This window comes from Abramis brama (genome assembly GCF_963993115.1).
Source record: "Abramis brama genome assembly, chromosome: 12".
In the NCBI taxonomy this organism is placed as follows: Eukaryota; Metazoa; Chordata; class Actinopteri; order Cypriniformes; family Leuciscidae; genus Abramis; species Abramis brama.
The window spans coordinates 38,864,315-38,884,645 of NC_139974.1; the positions used below are offsets into that span (position 1 = coordinate 38,864,315).

The 20,331-nt window shown below is 38.7% G+C and overlaps 1 protein-coding gene across 5 annotated transcripts in view; it reads right to left on the bottom strand.

The window, feature by feature from the left end:
• Positions 1-611: 611 nt before the first annotated feature.
• Positions 612-20,331, bottom strand: part of trps1 (trichorhinophalangeal syndrome I) — a 115,314-nt gene continuing 95,594 nt past the window's right edge. For all 5 annotated transcript variants that reach the window (XM_084130694.1, XM_084130698.1, XM_084130697.1 and 2 more), the window contains 2 exons: positions 10,929-11,051; positions 612-3,997 (listed from right to left, as the gene is read on the bottom strand). In XM_084130694.1, the coding sequence (XP_083986820.1) occupies positions 2,885-3,997; positions 10,929-11,051 (1,236 nt within the window). In that variant the 3' untranslated portion in view covers positions 612-2,884. The remainder of the gene's footprint in view (positions 3,998-10,928; positions 11,052-20,331) is intronic.

A 20,331-nucleotide genomic window follows, 5' to 3' on the forward strand; every position in this document is an offset into this window, starting at 1 on the left:
GGACACTACAATCCTCGGACTAAAAGTTTATCATCCGTCAAAAGGTCAGATCAGCTCTCCTGACTGAACAGAATTATCAATAGAGCTGGCATCAAAACAACAGGGAACATTTTTAATCCAGTTTTACTTTATTTTAATTTACTTTAAATAAATTAATAGAAAAAGCTAACATATGACCCATTTGTGCAATATCTATACATGTATGTATGGATTAAATTGCTTATATTCCTCTATTGTAAGTGTCTTTGGATAAAAGCATCTGCTAAATGCATAAATGTAAATAAAGTTGATAAAAAGTACAGGCATTTATAATGTTACAAAATATTTATATATCAAATAAATTAAAAAAAAAATGTATAATGTTTTTCTACATTGATAATAATCAGAAATGTTTCTTGAGCATCAAATCATCATATTAGAATGATTTCTGAAGGATCATGTGACGCTGAAGACTGGAGTAACGATGCTAATATATATATGATATATATAAAATCAAATAAATGCAACCTTAGTGAGCAGAATTACTAAAATGAATGAATAAATTGCAATTCATTTATAAAATTACAATGGTTTAAAAAAACATTCTGATGATACACAATAAGGTACACAGATAATTGCTAAAATGTTTTATTATTTTATTATTATCATTATTATTATCATCGTCATCATCATTACTATTCAAGTTTAGATGTAACAGACATCTTTGCCATCTTTATTGAATCTTTTTGCATGTAAAAACCTACCACACAAAAACAAAAAATGAAAGAAAGAAAAAACAAAACAAAATAAAACAAAGTTAAGGTGGCAGCTGAAAAAAAAAAAAAAAAAAAAAAAAAAAACGAATATCCTAAAATCATCATCTATGCACTTTAAATGCAGCAAGTGTAAAAACAATAACATTCTAAGAATAATGGTTAAAACATTTACATATTTATGCCCTTCACCTTGACCAAACAAGCTTCCAGGCTCCATCAAATACTCCTTGTGTTTCAATATTGCTAAGACCTTCGAACATCGGCAAGATCTCGTTCATTTATTATAATGCAGTACCTGTACTTAGCATGCTAATAACACATTTCATCTTTCTTTTGCAACAGAGTAACTGAAGTGCAAGCATTAACATTTTCAAATTAAAATGAACATTTAGAGACAAAAAAACAATAATAAAATCATATGTTATTTAATACCCAACTGTATAAATGGTTTGTTGAAAAGCGACGGTTTATAATGATTTCAGTTATCTTTAAGAGGCATTTGCAGTTAAGCAGCGTTGTAAGGCTAGTTTCGGAGAAAGACGGAGAGACATTTTGAGCCTCGATCTCTCCTCTTTTCCCCAGTTCATATAAATAATATCTGTATGAAGTCCGAGCAGTGACTCGCTGAACCTGTGGCCGTGGAGAGGAGTGAGCGTGGAGGACGAGCGCAACAACGACAAAAAAGTTGCAAGCAAACAAAAACAGATTCTGCGAGGGTTCAAATGATATTTCCCCCCTTTTCAAAGAAACTGTGAAGATGCATAAACAGCTTTATAGAGGATATCAAGCGCTTGCCTTGATGAATCACGTTTGGATTATTTCTGAGCTCATTATTACTTGTTCAGTTGCTCAGGTAGACAGTTAGTTGTCCACTCGACTCCACATGAAGCAAAAACCAAAGTACAGCTGGGTGAAACAACAATATAAATAATGTTACGCCTCTTTGAGACAACTGCCATGGAAAGGCACCAGAAACACCTGCAGTTATTAAGTTTCATCAACAGAACGCAGAATCATCTCAAATTTAAAAACATCTGCTCTTTAGAATTAAAGGTGGAACAATAAATTTAGACTGGCAGAAAGTTATTATTCTTTATATTATAGAGCACTGGCTCCTATAAAAGGACCAAATAAAGCGCAGCAGAATCGGCTTCCCTTGAATGTTCGGCATCAGAAGAGCAGGAAGACTTCAGTCCAACGCGAGAAGCTTCTTCATCGACTAACAAGCACATGTACACGGCTGAGGACAGGCGACAGAAAACGACAAGCTCGGAATGAATGGTGCCCTTTTGTGGCCAAAGAGAAAAACATAGTACTTTTGTGTAATATTCCACCTTTGGAGGAAAGGAAACTGAATTGTCTTACTGTTTTCGTGGAAAAAGAAAAGTTCAGGTGTTGCTTCATTACGTCGTTTGCTACATTTGCAAATGTAAACGTTTGTCAGAGCCAAACTCCGGGCCCTTATTCAGATGCATATCAACATCTCATGTAGAAAATACTTTGTACAATATATCAGGCACTGATAATGTGAATTTACTATTAACAACCTAGAAAAAAAATAGGTTTTTTTATTCCTTCCCAAATTTCTAGAGTAATAAGAATTGCATCCCAGCAACTAAGGCAGCAGCTTTAAAAGTTCCGATGGAATTCTGTGACTTGAGTTACCTAACAATCTCACTTCAGAAAAAAACAAACAGAAAACCATAAGACATTTAGTATGTTAACTATAAATGTTGTCTAATTCAGCCATACACATTCCCTGAGGATGCTGGATGTTTGTTAGTTTCCTACACTGAGCCACACATGCAGAAACACATCCTCATTTTCATCACAACATTTCATAAATCTGTGGATACACACACGACGACGACGACGATGACGAAGCATTGAGTTTGAGTAGATGTACCTTGCTTGCTGAACTGCCTTGTCGAAAATTACACATCTGGACTAACGAAAATATATCTTGAGTAGCTACATGTACCGATGTCTTCAAAAAGTCTTTAAAAGTGTGTGTGTGTGTGTGTGTTTGGGAGCTCCTACAGAAATGCTAAGCTGACTGAAGTTTCTAGCATTAGGCACCTTGATCCGCCTTGGCACGTTTCAAGCACTGCGATTGGTTGTGCTGGGACTCATTGGTTGGAGGGTTCGGCGCTGGCCTCGGGGACGGCCCGGTGGAGGCCTCTCTGGATGTGAGTTGTGAAGTCGTATTTATCGGAGCAGGAGTGCAGACAGATGCTGCACTGGAAGGGCCCGCTCTCCCCGTGGCAGCTCATGTGTAGGGCGTACAGGACCTCGTCCAGGAACACGATCCCACAGTGAGCGCACTTACTCGAGAGCTCGTCCTGCGTGGCCTGATCCACCTTCTCCGGTTTGGGGGTTTGGGAAGTAGAGCGTTCCTCTTCGGGTTCCTCTGTCTCGGAAACAGGCGACGCTCGTTTCTCGGCGACGGGGGTCCCGTTGGGCGTCGGACTGGGTTTGGAATGTTTCATGGCGAGGTCGAGAGGCGTGTCGTTTTCGGGACCGGACGGGGTCGGTGGGGGGAAATGAGGAGGTAAGCTGAAGGCAGGGTAAGGCACAAAGCTTTGGCACGGATTGGGAAGGCCGGCTACGGGGCTCAGGTAATGACCCGGGTTGCCCGGCACTGACATCTTGTACTTAGTCCAGAAGCGCAACCAGTCTGACTCGTTTTGCAGGTCGTTGTGGAGGAAGGGGAGGCTGAAGAACGGGTACTGGTACTTCTCGATGGGACTTCCAGGAGGAGAGTAGCTGGCCTGCTTTGACGGGCGCATGTACTTCTCGATGGGACTGCCCCGCTCCGAGCCACCCTTACCGTCCCCAGCGTGGGGTCCCGATCCAAGCCCGTTCCCCTCGGCCCCTCCGTCCGCGGGACTCTTGTGCATATGCAGCGGTGGCATGCGCTTGTGGATCTCCAGCGTCTGGTTGACGAGGAACGCGTGGGTTGAGAGGGGGCTAGGGTGACTTTTGGGTCCTGAGGGACCGAAAGACTCATATTTGGCCAGCTGGGATTGGGCCTCGGCACGTGATAAAGAGCCGTCGGATCCGGGTTCCTCAGTCCTCCTCTCCAACGGGCTGCCGTTGAGACGCTCCTCGCTGTTGACCCGCTGCTGTTTGGACCCCACCTGCTCCTGCGGGACGGGCTCGGGGTTCAGGCGCTTGCGTGTCCGTCGACGGATGATCTGCTCGCCGTTGTTTTGCTTGATAATGTTCAGCGGTCTGGGGGTCTGGAAAAGAGACGTGGAAATTACTTTTCAGAGCTATGTTGAAGTTGTGGTTGAAATGATGAAAATACTTCATATTTATGAATTAGTGATTAACAATTCATTATACAGTCAAAACATGTTTAAGCCTTTTTTCAAGATTTACATATTATGTATAAAGAATTTTAAATGAGTAAAAAAAAAAAAACTAGGAGTTTAATGAAACATTTTGTTTAAATCTTAATGTGATTCGTATTCATAAATAAAAAAATAAATACATTTTTTTATAAGTTTAAAATTTATACAAAATGTGTTATTAGGCTCTAGTTTCTTAATTCATAATATGTAAGGATTCAATTCAATTTGATGGAATTTTACTATTAATTGAAAAGTGTAAATATTGAAAAAAAGGCTTTTTAGTGTATTTATGAATTATTAGCTATATCTTTGTTGGAATTGGTATCAATGACATGATTGTCATTTTTCGTATCTATACATTTATTCAAATAAACAATAAAAATTCAGGAGAGGAATAAAGTGATAAATAGCTTGATATAATGAAGACAAAAAAAAAACGATTTGGCATTATCTTTTTTTTTGTTAAAAATAAATATATTTATGAATTAGTAATGAATAATTCATTACATCTGTACAAAAAAAATGTTTTACCTTGAAAAAAATATATTTAAAAACTTTTTTGAGAATAATTACAAAGAGGTGTTTTTACTTGCTAGATAAACCGCAATCATCAAAACAATGTTAAAACAACAAGAACACAAAGAATACATTTCTAAGAATTTACATTTTTAAAAGCCTAAAGAACAAAGTCGCAACCAGAGAGTCTATGTTAAAAATGTTACATTTTAATAGTTTAATTGGGAATGTTTTTGTTTTTTTTACAACCTCCATGAGTGTGAACCTAACAAACAAACACACACAAGCTTCCCTGTGTGTGTGTGAGAGACTGAACCAGATTCATTTCAAGCCTCATAAACAGGTCTCTGATCTAATATTGTGATTTCAGTCAAATGATCAGTCATCCCTTCTGGGACTCGCAGGACACACTCCTGTAATTAGACTGGTTAGCGTAATAATCTGCCATCAAATGCCTATTAATTACAGCTTTATTTTCACTGGACTACATAGCCAAGCTCCAAAAATCAAGGAAGTACAACGAGTCCACAAACACATGAGCGAACAACAGAGGAGATTTTCAGCTCGACTACCAGAAAGAGACAGAAATCGACGAGTGGAATAGTTATCAATTGTGCTACTTTACGAGAAAAAGCCAGAGGTAACCGTATGTTCCCTCTCATTTCTCATCCTCTACGTCTACGCTAAAATGGAAACTACTGTGGTTGGAGAGATGAGAGATATGCATATTTCCTCTGGTGGCAGACCTGCGACTGGAGGGAATAATGGAGCACTTGTCTGTAATCTATTTTCCTGAGCTCGAGATTCTGTCCTGGTAGGCAGCGGCTCGGGGGAAACTTCAGTAAGGTGACGCAACTCATCTAGTCTCTGCTACACTGCCAGACACATTCTTCCAAGCCAGAGATCACCCACGATCACCCAGAGCCAGAGATAATTGGCAGAGGAGTCCCGTCAGGCGTCGGGCCGCCACTCGCCTTTGTAGCTCGGATAAGGAAAGAACGGGAGGCTTGGGATGGCTAAGTGTTTCAGTATGAGAGAAGGAACATATTTAAAAGCTGTATATAAAAAAAAAATTATGCAAATATGTAGCTCCAACAAAGCCGCCTGAATCAACCGCCTCTGGCTCCGCACCATATGTTCTGGGGGAAGAAACACGAGATGCATATTTTCAAGAATGTTTGACCACTGGGGGCCGGAGTTACAGCTAAAACAAATCTTTCTGTGTTGCTTAACTTCAGTTAATGCCCTGTGATGGATGGTGTTAAAATGCGAGCGTCAGGCCGGCTGTCTGTCTGAAGAGAGGACGGGATAAACGGCAGATAAAGAAAGAGTGCCCTCTACTGCTGGACCCTGTCAGGCCCTCACTGCACAGGACTTGAGCGGACATCTCTTCTGTCCAACTTTGGATTATTCCTTTTTTTAAATGGACATTGCTTGATTTATCAGTTGGCTATGAGTTCTTGACTTTTCTTTTTCAAATATCAAACTAGAACAGAGACAATACAAGTCTAAAACTAAAGCCTTTGATTACATCTACTTACTATAAAACAACTGAGAAAAGGGGGATTAAGTTTGGTGGTCCTGCACATTTAATAATACCATTTAAGCATTGCACAGTATGAAGAAAACTAGAAAAGGAGATCATTCTAGCAGACATAGCTTTTTGTGTTTCTTAAAAATTAATAATAATAATAATTTTATTTTTTATTTTTATTAATTTTAAAAGCACTAAAATGTGCAACTACCCCGCCCCCACAATAAATGCATACAAAAAATGTATAAAAATTATATAATTAATGTGTACGCCACTAAAATGTGCATGACGCAAAATGAACATTAATTCTACAAAAAGTCACATTTTGTATAAAATAAATAAAAAATAAGGCAACATATAATAATTGTGTATGATACTAAAATGTGCAAAAACACACACACAAAATATTTATAATAAATGTGAATGACAAAGATAAAAAGAAAATTTTGTATAAAATAAATCAAAAATAAACCAGAAAAAATATAATAATTGTGTACGACACTAAAATGTGCATGACACAAAAAGAAAATTAATTTGTATTAATAACAAAAAGTTGTACTTTGTATGCACACCGTACACTGTATATAAATACATATTTTGTAATAATATAGCTAGTCAGCAATCTTGGGTGTCTCTCTATCTTCTTAATGTGGTTTAAGTGCCTCAGAGTTAAAGACCCTCGTGTGAAACAGAGAAAATAGTTTGTTTTAAACACTGAAAGGTATTTAATGCTCAAATGAGCTGGAGGGTCCGTCTCGACCACGCTGTCCGTGAACAAAACCTGTCTGCTATTCCAGCTATTTTAATTATTTCTAACTTTTGGGCTTTCTTGTTCCAACGGGTGGTCAGAGTTCAGAATCCGAGAGGACTTTTAGGAGAACGCTCGACATATTCTTTCTGCGTCCCACACAGAAAAGTGTCATGACGATGAGTTTTATGTCAGGCACTGACACACGGCTACGGCGCATGTCGGGTCCGATTATTAGAAGATAAAATCTGACAGACATTTATTATTGCAATGTGTTCTGGCATGAGGAGTCCAGACCTCCATTTAGGGCTCTCTACAGTGTGCTTTTATGAGGTGCTATTATGAAATGATTTCTGTACAGCATATAAAAGTTTTTATTCAAAAGTATAAAAATACTACTGGAAGCCGACTGCCAGGCTGACATGAAGGACACAGTCTCCGCTGGCCTGCGTCACAGCGCCATCGCTGAAACAGTCACTCGATTATTTATCAAACCAAGAACCTGAAAGACTGCAAGACATCTTCTACTAACAGCCCCAGCGTCTTTCCTCGGCTCCTGAAGATGACTCAGCATCTTAAAGCTGAAACCAGAAACAGAAACATCACGCAAACAAATCCTGCATCCAATCTGCAGTGTTTCGAGGGATCCTGAGGGCTTCGAGAGACGGCTCTACATCTTGTTTATTAGCTTCTAGTGGAGTGTGACGTGTACACAACCTGATGGTCCACTGCAGAAGCTACTTTACAATAAAAGAACATGGAGAAGAGCAAGAAAAGACTGTCCATTCAGTCCACCGCTGGCTTTAGATCATCTCACCACACATATTAAGTATCATCAAAGATGAGCACTGAGATAGAACTAATAAAATACAGATCCATATACGCTTTTGCTAGTTTTGTAGACAAGCCAAGTGAAATTCACCAGAACTAGATGCAATCATCGTACAAACGTGAATAGAAAAACAACTTGAACACATGAAGAGGAGAGTATCAGCCCTCATTAATGGATTGAAGGTTTAAGGCCATAACAGATTACATCAAATATTCCAGAACCAATGATTATTATGTATTTCCTTCATTAACGTTCTGGATTGTCTACATTCTTCCAGTATGGAAAGAGTCAACTTGCCATATTAAAATATGCTGCTATCAAGAAGATCAGTGTGACTTACAATATTTTCTGTCAGCAAATCAACTTTCAAATGCATGACTCATTCTTTCCTGTGATTATTTAAAGGTTTTCTGTGGTTTGCATGTCACTTCTGTACAGCCTGGGCCGTGGAGAAACACACAACATGCCTCAAGCTCACTAAACACAAGATATGGGTATTGGAGCAATAATGAAAATGCTGAATTATTATTATTGTACACTACAGTTCAAAAGTTTTGGGAGAGTACAATTTTGTAACTTTTCAATTGATAATAATCAGAAATGTTTCTTGATCAGCAAATCAGCATTGAATGATTTCTGAAGGATTGTGTGACACTCAAGGCTAAAATCAGCTTTACATCACAGGAATAAATTACATTTTAAAATATATTCAAATAGAAAACCATTTAAAACTGTAACAACAATATTTCAGGGTTTTACTGTATTTTTGATCAAATAATTGCAGCCTTGCTCAGCATAAGAGATGTCTTTCATAAACATTAAAAATAAAAAAATCATACCGACCCCAAACTTTTGAACGGTTTTCAAATCAATGTCTATTCTTGCTTCCTCAACATTACAAAATAAAATCGTTAAGGAGACGAATCATTATTTGTAACTGGAATCAGACATGAGATTAGTAGAAATTAATATTCCTATAATACAGCTACTATTTGCATATAAATGTGGTAATTCACCAATAACAATACATGTCGGTGCATTCACTACAATTTAGATTTTTAAAATGCTTGGAAAGACATGAAATTCAGCACAAAAACTGAGAACAATTAAGCCATCTGAGCAATAATTCTCATAAATATCTCATTGTTCTCTCCGTGTACTGACTTTAGGCCTGAAGAATAACTGAAGCCACTCTCATTAAATCCATCTTCCCTCTGCTTTTAATATCAATGTGATCTCAGTTGTAAAGCTATCAAAAATGGTTTCCGTTTCCCTTAAAGCCACGGCCACCCCACTGTTTGTGTCCCAGGAACCCCGAGCAAAGACTGATGGAACTCCAACATAAATGTCAAAGTTAGAAAAACGTACGGCGTGAGGAAACGTATTTACTCCAGACAGTGTTTAATGTGGGGCAGTAAATAGAGCGTACAGTATTTCACAGGCCTGGCTGTGAAGCGCTCATTGATCGCAGGCTCTGTGATGAGGCAGATGTGAGGGGTCGAGCCACCAGGTGCCGTGGCCCCTGAAAGAGCCTGTTGTGATCCGGTGCCTGACCGCTTTACCCCAGTCGACCACACTGATTCAGTCGGCCCCTGTATCCGAGTCTGTGCCACCCAGGCTCTGCTCCCGAAAGCCCGAGGCCACTGAGGAAAAAGAGCGCTTCCAACACTGCATATCAAGACAGGAAAAAAACGAAACACTCACAGACTTGACCCAATTCTGAAGCAGCTCCAAAGATTAGAACGCGAAAGCAACGTTAAGTCCGTGCACAATACTGCTTCTGTTTCTCCGCCTTAATCACTCACATGTCTGTTTACTCGTCATGTTTATCCAGACAGCATTTTTAAAGGAAGTAGAAGAACACTAGAACACTTTCAAGGCTGCAGACAAAGCTTTAGGTACAGTCACAGATGGACATTCAGATCAGAATTAAATTGGGAGGGCAAAGAACTGCGAGGCAATGAAGCAAATCAAATTAAGTCATTTTGTGACCGAGTCTAGAAACGAGCAGTTTCTTTTCTTTGGGCACAATTACACACTTTCTAACTTTGCTTTATGCATTTAAGCAGAAAGCGTGTGTAGAGTAAGTGCAACAGTGTCCACCCACTTTTTCAGTGGCCTTGTTTCCGGAAGTATTTTTCCAATTCATTTTTCTCATAGAGATTTTTTAAAGAGTTATAAGCTATGAAAATCAACCAGCCATGAGGTGAATCACAACACTAAAAACTTTGATTTGAAGCAGAAAAGTATATATGAAGAGTTCAGATGCAAAAGCCTCTAAGTTCCATCGGAAATTTTCTTCTTGAATGATAATTTTTATCAAGCTTGTATAATAAGTTCAGTAGTTTCACTTAAATGACAATTAATAGGTCATTTTCATTGCCATTTAAGTGAAATTACTGAACTTAAATATACGAGCTTGATAAAAATGATCATTCAAGAAGAAAATTTCAGATGGCACTTTCAGATGGAACTCTTTATATATATATATATGTCATAATTCTCTGACTGTTGGATTTTTTTTGTAGAATATTGGGTAATGTAATTGGGTTTAACATGATTATTTAAAAAATAATAAATAAATAATTAGGGCGGATGGCTTTAACAAAAGCATTTAGCACTGATTAACAACCTTAGAGGAACATAGAGGAATTTTTTTTTTTTTTTCAAACAATATGACTTTTACAGGCTTTGGAATGCAGAAAGATATATTTAACAGAATGTCAAGCTGCTTTTTTCCATACTATGAATGTGTTTGGGAACTAGAAACAACATAGTCACCATTCACTTCACTGTATGGAAAAAGGCAGCCTGGACATTCTGCTAAACGTCTCTTTTTGTGATCCACGCGAGAAAGAAAGTCATCCGTCTCGACTGGGGTTTTAAGGTTGTGCCAGGAGCCATTGTGTCCATCTCAGGTTTTAAGGTCAGGTGTTTGTTAGGACTGTGGGAAGTAGGACTCCCAGCTGGTGCAAAATTACTTCCATAGGGCCATTAGCTGGCTTCAGGGTATGGGGAAGGCCAAAAGGGCTATTCCCTCGGGATCGTCGCCTGACAGCGCGGAAATGAAGCGATCAAACCGAAGCTGCTACGCTGTCACCTCTCCATTCATTTGAACTCTGTTTCTATGATTTGTGGGTGGGCTGGCGAGGCGTTTGCACTGATGTTTTCTTAGTTTCCCCCTTACCGAGTGCAGCTTCTGATAGAGGCCACACGCGTTGCACACGTAGCCGCCGTTGGCATTCTTCCTCCACAGCGAGGTCTTGGTGGTCAGACAGTTGGCGCAGAAGACCCCCGAGCCCCGCCGTCTCTGAAATCATAAAAAACAAAGAGAGCCAAAATGAGTTTTCAAAAAAAAAAAAAAAAAGAAAAAAAAAAGCGAGCTGCAGAGAAAAAGAGGGATTGAGATTCAAGCTCAGCATGGAGATGGGAGCTGAATGTAAAAGAGAGCAAGAAAGGTAGGAAAAAGGCAAAGAAATCCCAAGACTCAGTAGGGTGCAGCTGGATTTGACAGCTCTGATGGTGACAGGCACAATGCGTCCAATCAGAAAGCCAGGATTAGGCATGATTAATAGAACCAAGCTGAATCCAACACTAATTAACCTTCCTGTGATGTATAGGCTTTGTTAGATACCACTGTGTCAGCGACAACACCGCCAGCTTCAAACTGGGTCGCTCGCACCGGCCTGACATAAATATTTTGATCTTTCAATAAATGTCTCTTCTCAAACACATGCATGACGTGAACCTTTAAATACATGGCCGCAACTCAAAATATCTAGTAGCTTGAAATATTGCACTCGACTGTGAGAGAAGGGGAAAACATAAACTCAAGTAGGGAAAAAAAGTAGAGAGATATAGCCGCATGAATCATCCGCCGGGAACAGACAGAACTAAAAAGTGAATCCCGAGAGTCAGCCGAGGCAAATCACAGGAATTATCTCGCTTATGGCCCCTGTAAAACTCGTTTAGGCTTATAGAATGTGTACGATTTATTTAGCCTAACTTCAGACGGCTTGCGCAGGGAGCACATTTCTCCTGCCAGAAAAGTACAATGCTCCTAATTGTGCTCTAATACATTTAGAATGGAAAGCTTTCTGCAGACATAATTTTGGCATCGAGTCGGTAGAGCTTTTTTGGCAGGGAAAGGGGCACTTGATTCATCGGGTGTTTCACAACGTATCAGTAAAAAGTTTTGGGCCGCCGCCAAGCTTCCTATAGGGTAATTTTTCCGTCCAGATGCGCCATTGGAGGGCCTGCAACAGCTAAACTAATTATGATCTCACCTTCGAAGATGCTCGCTCACTCTACGGTTCGACATCTCCCATTAATCATAGATATGTAGAAAATGAATGTGAAAAGAGAATGAGGGACGGTAGCCCGCACGACCATAAAGAATAAAAATGATGGCAATAACTTAATGAGATGGAGCAATGTTTTCCATGAGCTATCAGCAAATGCAAAGTCACTCTGACAACTGGCCTTTGCAACCGCAGAGCATCATTCTGATGCATGCAGCATTTCAGGCAAAGAGGGAGGGATCTCTCGCCCTTATTGTGCACATAAAACAAAAGTTGCTCAGTGAAGATTCATAAACACTTTTCTAATGGCTCTCCGCAGCAATAATGACTCGACCCGTACATTAAGGGATAGTTCTCCCAAAAACTATAATGACTATTTGTCATCTTTTACTCACCCTCAAATTGTTCCAGACTTGGATGAGTTTCTTTCTTCTGTTGAACACAAAATAAGATATTGTGAAGAAATGTTGGTTTTCAAACGGTTGATGGTATCCAGTGACTTCCATAGTAGGAAAAACAAATACTATGGAAGTTTATGTCTACCGTCAACTTTCAACAATCTTTAAAATATCTTCTTTAGTGCTCAACAGAAGAAACAAAAGTATGAAGTATATTACAAAAAGTATATTACAAAAAGTATGTTGATGGTTTTAGATGCCAACGCTAATATTATCAGCACTTCTATTAAATATATAAGTTTGTAATTCCAGACCTGTATGACCTTCAGTGAAACGAGATATTTGGGAGAGAAAACAGACTCAAATATTTTTCAAAATATCTTCTTTTGTGGTCTGAAAAAAAAAAAAAAAAAAGTATTCATACAGGTTTGGAACAACATTAGTATGCATATTTTTAGGGTGAACTATCGCTTTAAGAGTGCAAGATGTCAGGCATATCCTCCAACACAAACCCACAATACCTTGCTGGAAGATTATCTCAAAATCGAATTACGGCTCATTAACGTCAAAATCAGTGCTTTCTTACAACCTTTAAGCAAGAATGTATATATTTTCTGATCTCAGTGGGGTTTTTCAGAGGGCCACATGCTAGTCCTGACAGTTTAGACATGATTGATTGATTTATTCTTTCCTATCCTGTTCTAGCGTTACAAGCCAAACAAAGTGTCCGTCATCAGCTATGTGGATTTCTCTCCCTGGCCTTCTGGGCTCCAGAGCCAAATCACTCACACGTGTTCTGCAGTCCTTCACTGCACAACAGCCCCAGAGACTTAATATACATGCAACCTACACAAATCTGATCATTTATCTTGTTGGTCATATCATTCATTTGTGCTGGGCCTCCTGTTTAGCCATCCAGAATGCTTATAGAGTTAGTGAGCCAAAAGTGTTGGATTTAAAATGAAATAAATCAAAAGCTCCGACACTTAGGCTGATCGTATCTGCATCTGTTTGATAATGGCTGTTTCAATGTTAGAATTAATCTGACTCTTGTATGTCCAGCATTTTTATCAACGGGCAGAGTAAAAAAAGTCTCCAATTAATGAACATTAAGTTTATGTTCACTGTATAACCCAATGCCTTACATATTATTTTAAAAGTACAAGTGAGTTTTCCAACCATGATTCAGTTCAAACAACAACTTACATCTACAACTCGGCAGGAACTTGCTAATAAACGACCAATTATACACACAAACTCGACACAGGGACTGCAACAACAACTGGCTGGACTAATATCAGGTCAGAGGGACTTCCAAAATAATCCAGAGTTAGTCGACAACACGCATCTGAAGGAAAAATACATAAAATAAGCAAACATGGCACAAGCATTACATTATACGTATGAGGGCAGGGTCAAATAAAGTGTCTATAAAAGTTGTTATTGCCCAGAAAAAAAAGTGTTTTCACTTTAAAATGGTCCGAAGGTGAATCTGCCAGTAAACAGCCTAAATAGTGAAATTGTAGTGAAAATCTTAGCTAATTAGAAACCTTATAGCAGTGGCTCTCAACCAGGTCTCAATCAGTAAACAGGTCTGGAGATGACTTACAATTTAAAATAAGTCATTAATATCAAGATGTTTTTTATTTTGATTCATGTCCTCAAAAACTTTTTTTTTTCTTTGAAGAACCAGGCACTTTCTTGGAAAACCAGGATATATGAGGTAGCCTTGTTGTTAAAGTGTGATTTCTAGCTCTATTTTACAATGAATATATATTTTTATGCCAAAATCTACTGTAGATTTTATCGGATAGAAGAAAAAAAAACACATTTTAAAAGTACTTATGGATAATCATTTCCAGTAAATCATGACTGGAAAAGCCATGTAAGTTCACTGGTTTAAAAAAGTGGGATCTCAGAGCAAACATTCAGCTCTTAAAACTTTAAGAGATTTAAAATTTAATTTACAGAATCTAGAAGGCTTTTGAATATTGTTGTGGACAATGGTTGAGAACCACTGCCACTGATAACTAGGCACAACACGCATCTAAAGGAAAAATACATAAATTAAGCAAACATGGCACAAGCATTACATTATACGTATGAGGGCAGGGTCAAATAAAGTGGGAGTGTGAAAAAGTTGAGATGTGAATGTCTGTGAGGAGGGGGTCGTGGGTCAATTACACAGGAAAGCCCAGAAATAGCCTTCCCCTGTCGAACGGTGCAAAATCCCAGACTTCCTTTTCAATTATCAACTGGACTGCCATCTGTAAAAATGAATGTGTACCTTGCCTTGCCAGGTTCTGTTGTTTTATCTCTTTCTCCCTCCATTACATCTCAGAAAAAGGACAAGTTGGCAAGGGAAAATAAGAATTAAAAAAAATCCCGCACGTTTGCCTGGCTCGCTGCAGCTGCTCACCAAAGGAGAAGGAGGGGAGGCGAACAAGAGAAAGCCCTGATTGTCTTTGTTTTCCCAAAGTGTAAGGCGATTTTTCTCGCCTGCCACGTCTGGCCGTGCTGTGAGGTGATGCATTGTTTTTTTTCCACGGGCTAGAAGGGCCGTAGAGATCCCAGGTCCTGTCTGATCCCGGGACTGCTCCAGTTTATCACTGTATCTGCGTGATCCTGCTATCCGTCACGGCATTCACTACAGGAGCCATGCATTATCACACAGCGCTATCACTGGTTAAAACATCACCAATCATAATCAGAACAAACTATGTCATACCTTTCATCTGCACTCGGGATGAGGCGTCATAATAAGCTGGATCATTTCTACATTTCCAGACAGACAAAGGTACGTGTACAGGTAGGGCAGGGTTAGAGGTTCTCGCGGTAAACAACAAAATGGCTGTTCTTGTTTGCATTGCGGGCTGTGATGAATGACCGTGCTGCACTCTGGTGCTTTCTGTGGGTGTAGCCTGTGCTTTCTGTTTGTGCGTGATTGATTACGCATGCCTAACACTAGGCGCTCTAGGGAGTCCGACTAATTCGGTCCTGGTGAGAGGAATCTGAAGTAATTAGAGGCAGGACCTAATTACATCTATTTATTTAACAAGCATGTTCCCACAATCCCATAAAGCTCTCCATTAAAAGCTTCTAGTCTCAGGTGAAAGAGGCGGGGAAGAAACATCACACCTTTCTGTCTTAAAACTATTATGGTAATCGGGTGCTCTCGAGGTTTTGCAACCAGTTTCGCACCCATTGTGAACTTTGGGCACTAAACAATGCGCTGTCTATGAAAAATGACCTGGAAATAATAGCTTTCAGCAGCAGGGAGATTTTCAGGCCTCTGCAACGTCAATCCAACAGTCAGTTCTGGTGAGGTGGACAGCGAAATCATGCATAAAAGCAGAGACAGTGAAAATGATGAGGGGAAGCAAGCGACGCTTGGAGACTGAGACACATCACAGATGTAATATGTGAAAATAAGGGATAATAATGCATTTGGCATGTCGTCTGGATGTAAGAGCGAGGATTCTTTGGTTTAAAGGGGGCGATTTGCACACAAAGCTGGTGAAATGAAATTACATGTAATTCACTTAGGCAATCCGCGGGGCCTCTTACATTAAATAAACAATTATTTAATCAGTTGCGGGGAAATTAGGTGAACCCCTACTGACAATTTCAATTTCTGAAATCCTGCATCAACTTTTCAAGGCTCAGGCGGTACCGTCGAAACGCCATCGGCAAACATCTGGATACAATTGCAGACATATCGAACCATCAAGTCCTATCTTAGGTGGATGTTTTACCGGGTTTACGCAAATCCGAAGTCTCTAGCTGAAACGGAGCCCTAATTACATAATTCAGTTTGATAAATAAGGTTTAATATATTCCGTGAAAGCTTCATTCCTCCTAGAATCTGGGAGGCCACAGTTCAGGGTAATATTCCCACATCACGTCCTCATTTCTTCACGATGCTCTCGATATGCTTCGCGTCAGGAAGAAGTCTATAAAAAGTAATAAGGATGGTCTCAAATCATCTGTAGTCAATCGGAAGAGTTTTTAAGCAATGATTCAATTAGGTATGGGCGAGCGGGGCTAGTTGTCACACCTTTTACTATACGAATAATATTTCTCAGGGTACGTTCTACTTTTTTGAATGTCTGTAAACTTAAAATTTCTGCAAGTTTAAAGTCTGTGAAGTGTCTATGAAAGTTGTTATTGCCCAGAAAAAGAAAAAAAAGTGTTTTCACTTAAAATGGTCCGAAGGTGAATCTGCCAGTAAACAGCCTAAATAGTGAAATTTAAATAGTAAAACAACACGCATTTGGACTTTTGACTCAAAATCTTAGTTAATTAGAAACCTTATAGCATTGGCTCTCAACCAGTAAACAGGTCTCGAGATGACTTACAATTTAATATAAGCATTAAAATAAGCTAAAACAACTAAAAATCAAGATGTTTTTTTATTTTGATTCATGTCCTCAAAACCTTTTCTTTCTTTTCTTTGAAGAACCAGGGTTTTCACTTTCTTGGAAAGCCAGGATATATGAGGTAGCCTAATTTTAAAAGTGTGATTTCTAGACGTATTTTACAATGAATATATATTTTTAAAAGTCCTTATGGATAATCCTTTCCAGTAAATCATGACTGGAAAAGCCATGTAAATTCATTGGTTTAAAAAAGTGGGATCTCAGAGCAAACATTCAGCTCTTAAAACTTTAAGAGATTTAAAATATAATTTACGGAATCTAGAAGGCTTTTGAATATTGTTGTGGACAATGGTTGAGAACCACTGCCACTGATAACTAGGCCCCAATCGCCCGTGTTAAGCATGCAAGTTGCAACTGTAGCAACTTGATGGGCTTCGGCTTTCCGTTCAAAGACAGAACCTTCTGTTATCTCTATCCAAATCCCCATCCATCCCTTTTGTCCTGCCCTGCGTCGTACCCCGCTGCTACACGAGACCACCTGAGCCTGGGCTTTCTCTCCAGATCAGATCGAATCGGAGGACATGATCAAAGACAGACGGCTCTCTATATGGAAGTGTGAAGCGCAGATATCCGTTTGCACTCAATGGGCTTATGGTTGCAGTCATGAGAGTCGCCTATTGTACTGCAAAAAATCAAAGACCTCCTTCCTTCTCCTGCAAATAGAATGCGGCTTTATGTATTCTGGAATAATCTATTCCAGAGGCCGAACAATACTCCGGTCTCTCCTTACCGCTACAAAGGCATTAGGCCTTTTGACACTATCGCTACACCCGTATCCCTTATCTAGGTCTTCCTTAGATATGTGGTATCCTCTTCTGAGAATCAGTTCCGAGGACAAATCCTGTCCCGGTGACAGGAGAGGAAATCCGGATACGCCACAGCTGGCCTCTAAATGTGTCATGTGTCATATCTCTGTGAGGTTCTCTTCAATGCTGTTTGCGTCGACTCGTCCTGGATGTCATAACATGGGGCCAAGCTGACCCAGGACAGTAGTTAAAGTGACTGACAATGACGGGCAGGGAAAGAGAGCACAGAGTTCAGGCATGACTTCACCAGCACACCTGCTCGGGTGTCCGAGAGGACGAGGGGCCGTTGCCCGATCTACAAATCAACATCGTCTACAAGCTCGGTTAAACCATCAAAATATGAGGAAAATATCGTATGTTTTTCAAATATTTTAAATGTGAGGGAAGAACAAAACACTGTACTTGGTTAAGGTATATCAGACAAAATTATTTGGCAAAAAAAAACTCTGCAAAAGCAATGTGTAGAAAAACAAAAAGCTCACAAAATCGTTAATAGATTTGTAATAATGATTGAATAAATGTGTAGATCTGAATTTTCCTATAGGCTGTATGATATTTGAATATGAATACATATATGGGTCAATGACTTTTTTTTGGTATGAATCTATTGTTTTTTTTGTTTTTTTCCAGAAATTCATTAAATATGCAATTTATATATACAAAACTTGAATAAAACTTTTTATGATTTTTTATTTCGGAATAAAAAGCAGGAGGGTATACAAGCAAAAATTTCTCATTATATAAATTCTAAAAAGCCTCATTAAAACAATCCTTTAACAGTAGTTTGGTATAAAAAATTTTTTTTTAAAAATAAATAAAAATTATCTTCGAAAAATGATGGGCTGTTTCAATGTAAAGTCTCTTAAAACATTATATAATATAATAATAATAATAATAATAATAATAATAATAATAATAATAATAATAATAATAATATGAGCTTCATCATAAAGGTTAGTTCAAGCCAAAAAAAAAAAAAAAAAAAAACCTTTATCTTTATTAAATCTACATACAAATATTTTGAAAATAATAAAGATGTGTACACTCTTATGTATTCACGGTGTAAGAAAAACATTTATTTTTACTTGATTACATGCCACAAGGTATTTTTAAAGACAGATTTTCAAAACCCTAAACCAACATGAGTTCGTTTCTAAGAAATTGGCACGTGTTTTAAACAATATTTTAAAAGACGTTTCCTTTTGCTTAACATGAACACTCTTGCATGTCATTGACCTTACTGTATATTAGTTTGACCTTCAGCCATGTCACCAGCCAACTGATGCATGTTGCAAAAATAATACATAATATAATATAATATAATATAATATAATATAATATAATATAATATAATATAATATAATATAATATAATATAATATAAAATATGACATTTAGCAGCAGATATATTGAAAGCAGATAGATAGGAAGGATTGAGAAACAGCAGATAGATTGGAAGGATTGAGAAGTATCATATAAAATAAGACTTCACTCTGAAAGTTTCTGCCAAATATTTTCAATCTGCACGCCCAGGGCAAACAATCAGAATTTTTTTTTTCCTTCCCTAAACTATATAAAATAGAGACTGTGGGAACTGCCACTAGCAAAACTGTGGCACACTTTGCTTTAATAGTGTGTGCTGTAATATTGTGTGGAAAGAAGGACATAGAAACCTCAATTCACCTTGCCCTGGAGGGGAAACACAGGCCAACAGAGACATGTGAGGCGATCTATGTGTGGGAGAGAGACAGTCTATACTACACAACACCTGAATGTGAGCCGCCCCGTACGCTAACAATGACAGACATTTTCCACTCCACTACTGTTTCTCTGCTGTATATTTCACATAAGCTTGCTAAAGTAAGCCGTGGGCTGCTTGCTGTACATTTGTGGCTTTGCAACACACACGTTACGAGAACGTCACTGTTGAGAATGAGCTGAACAGAAGTAAACCACATGCACATACACACACCGAGGTATTCACACCTAGCAGAAGCACACAAACTCTCGTCTTCCATTTACGTGCAATTAAGCCAACTGGAAAAACACTCAAAAAATATAACCAGGGCTTTTCAGCTCATATCAGTTTCACTGTCAGACATGAAGCATCACAATAATTGCCCTGTAACTCAGAACCCAATATTTTACTGTGCTCAGAGAAAATATCGAATTCACAAGGATAACACTCATACGCTTCACCTCAGAGAACCATCTGGCAAACGTACCCACTCGAAAGCAGCGAGAGAGAGAGATTTTGTGGTGTAGGCAGTGACTGCGTGGGATCTGATATAGCAGTGACACCATTTCACTTGATAAACATGGTCAGATCTGGTTGAAGCAGCTTGCTGATCCTGGATCAGGGGTTCGTGGTAGGCGACAGACATTAGGTAACTAAATAAAACTGACTGTTGGATGGATTTTGGAGATTTATTTTTTTAATTTTTTTCTGAAAGCATCAGGCTATAATGGCAACATGCCATGTGTCAGATGTCCTCAACATTATTTTCAAATGGTCTTTTATTAGATTTGCATCATTATATTATACAACAATGCATGATGGGACACATTAGTAGAAATATCCTTGGCAACTTCTTTAGAATGTGAATAATGAACCACCTTTCCCTGATTGTACTTTAATTACTTGAAA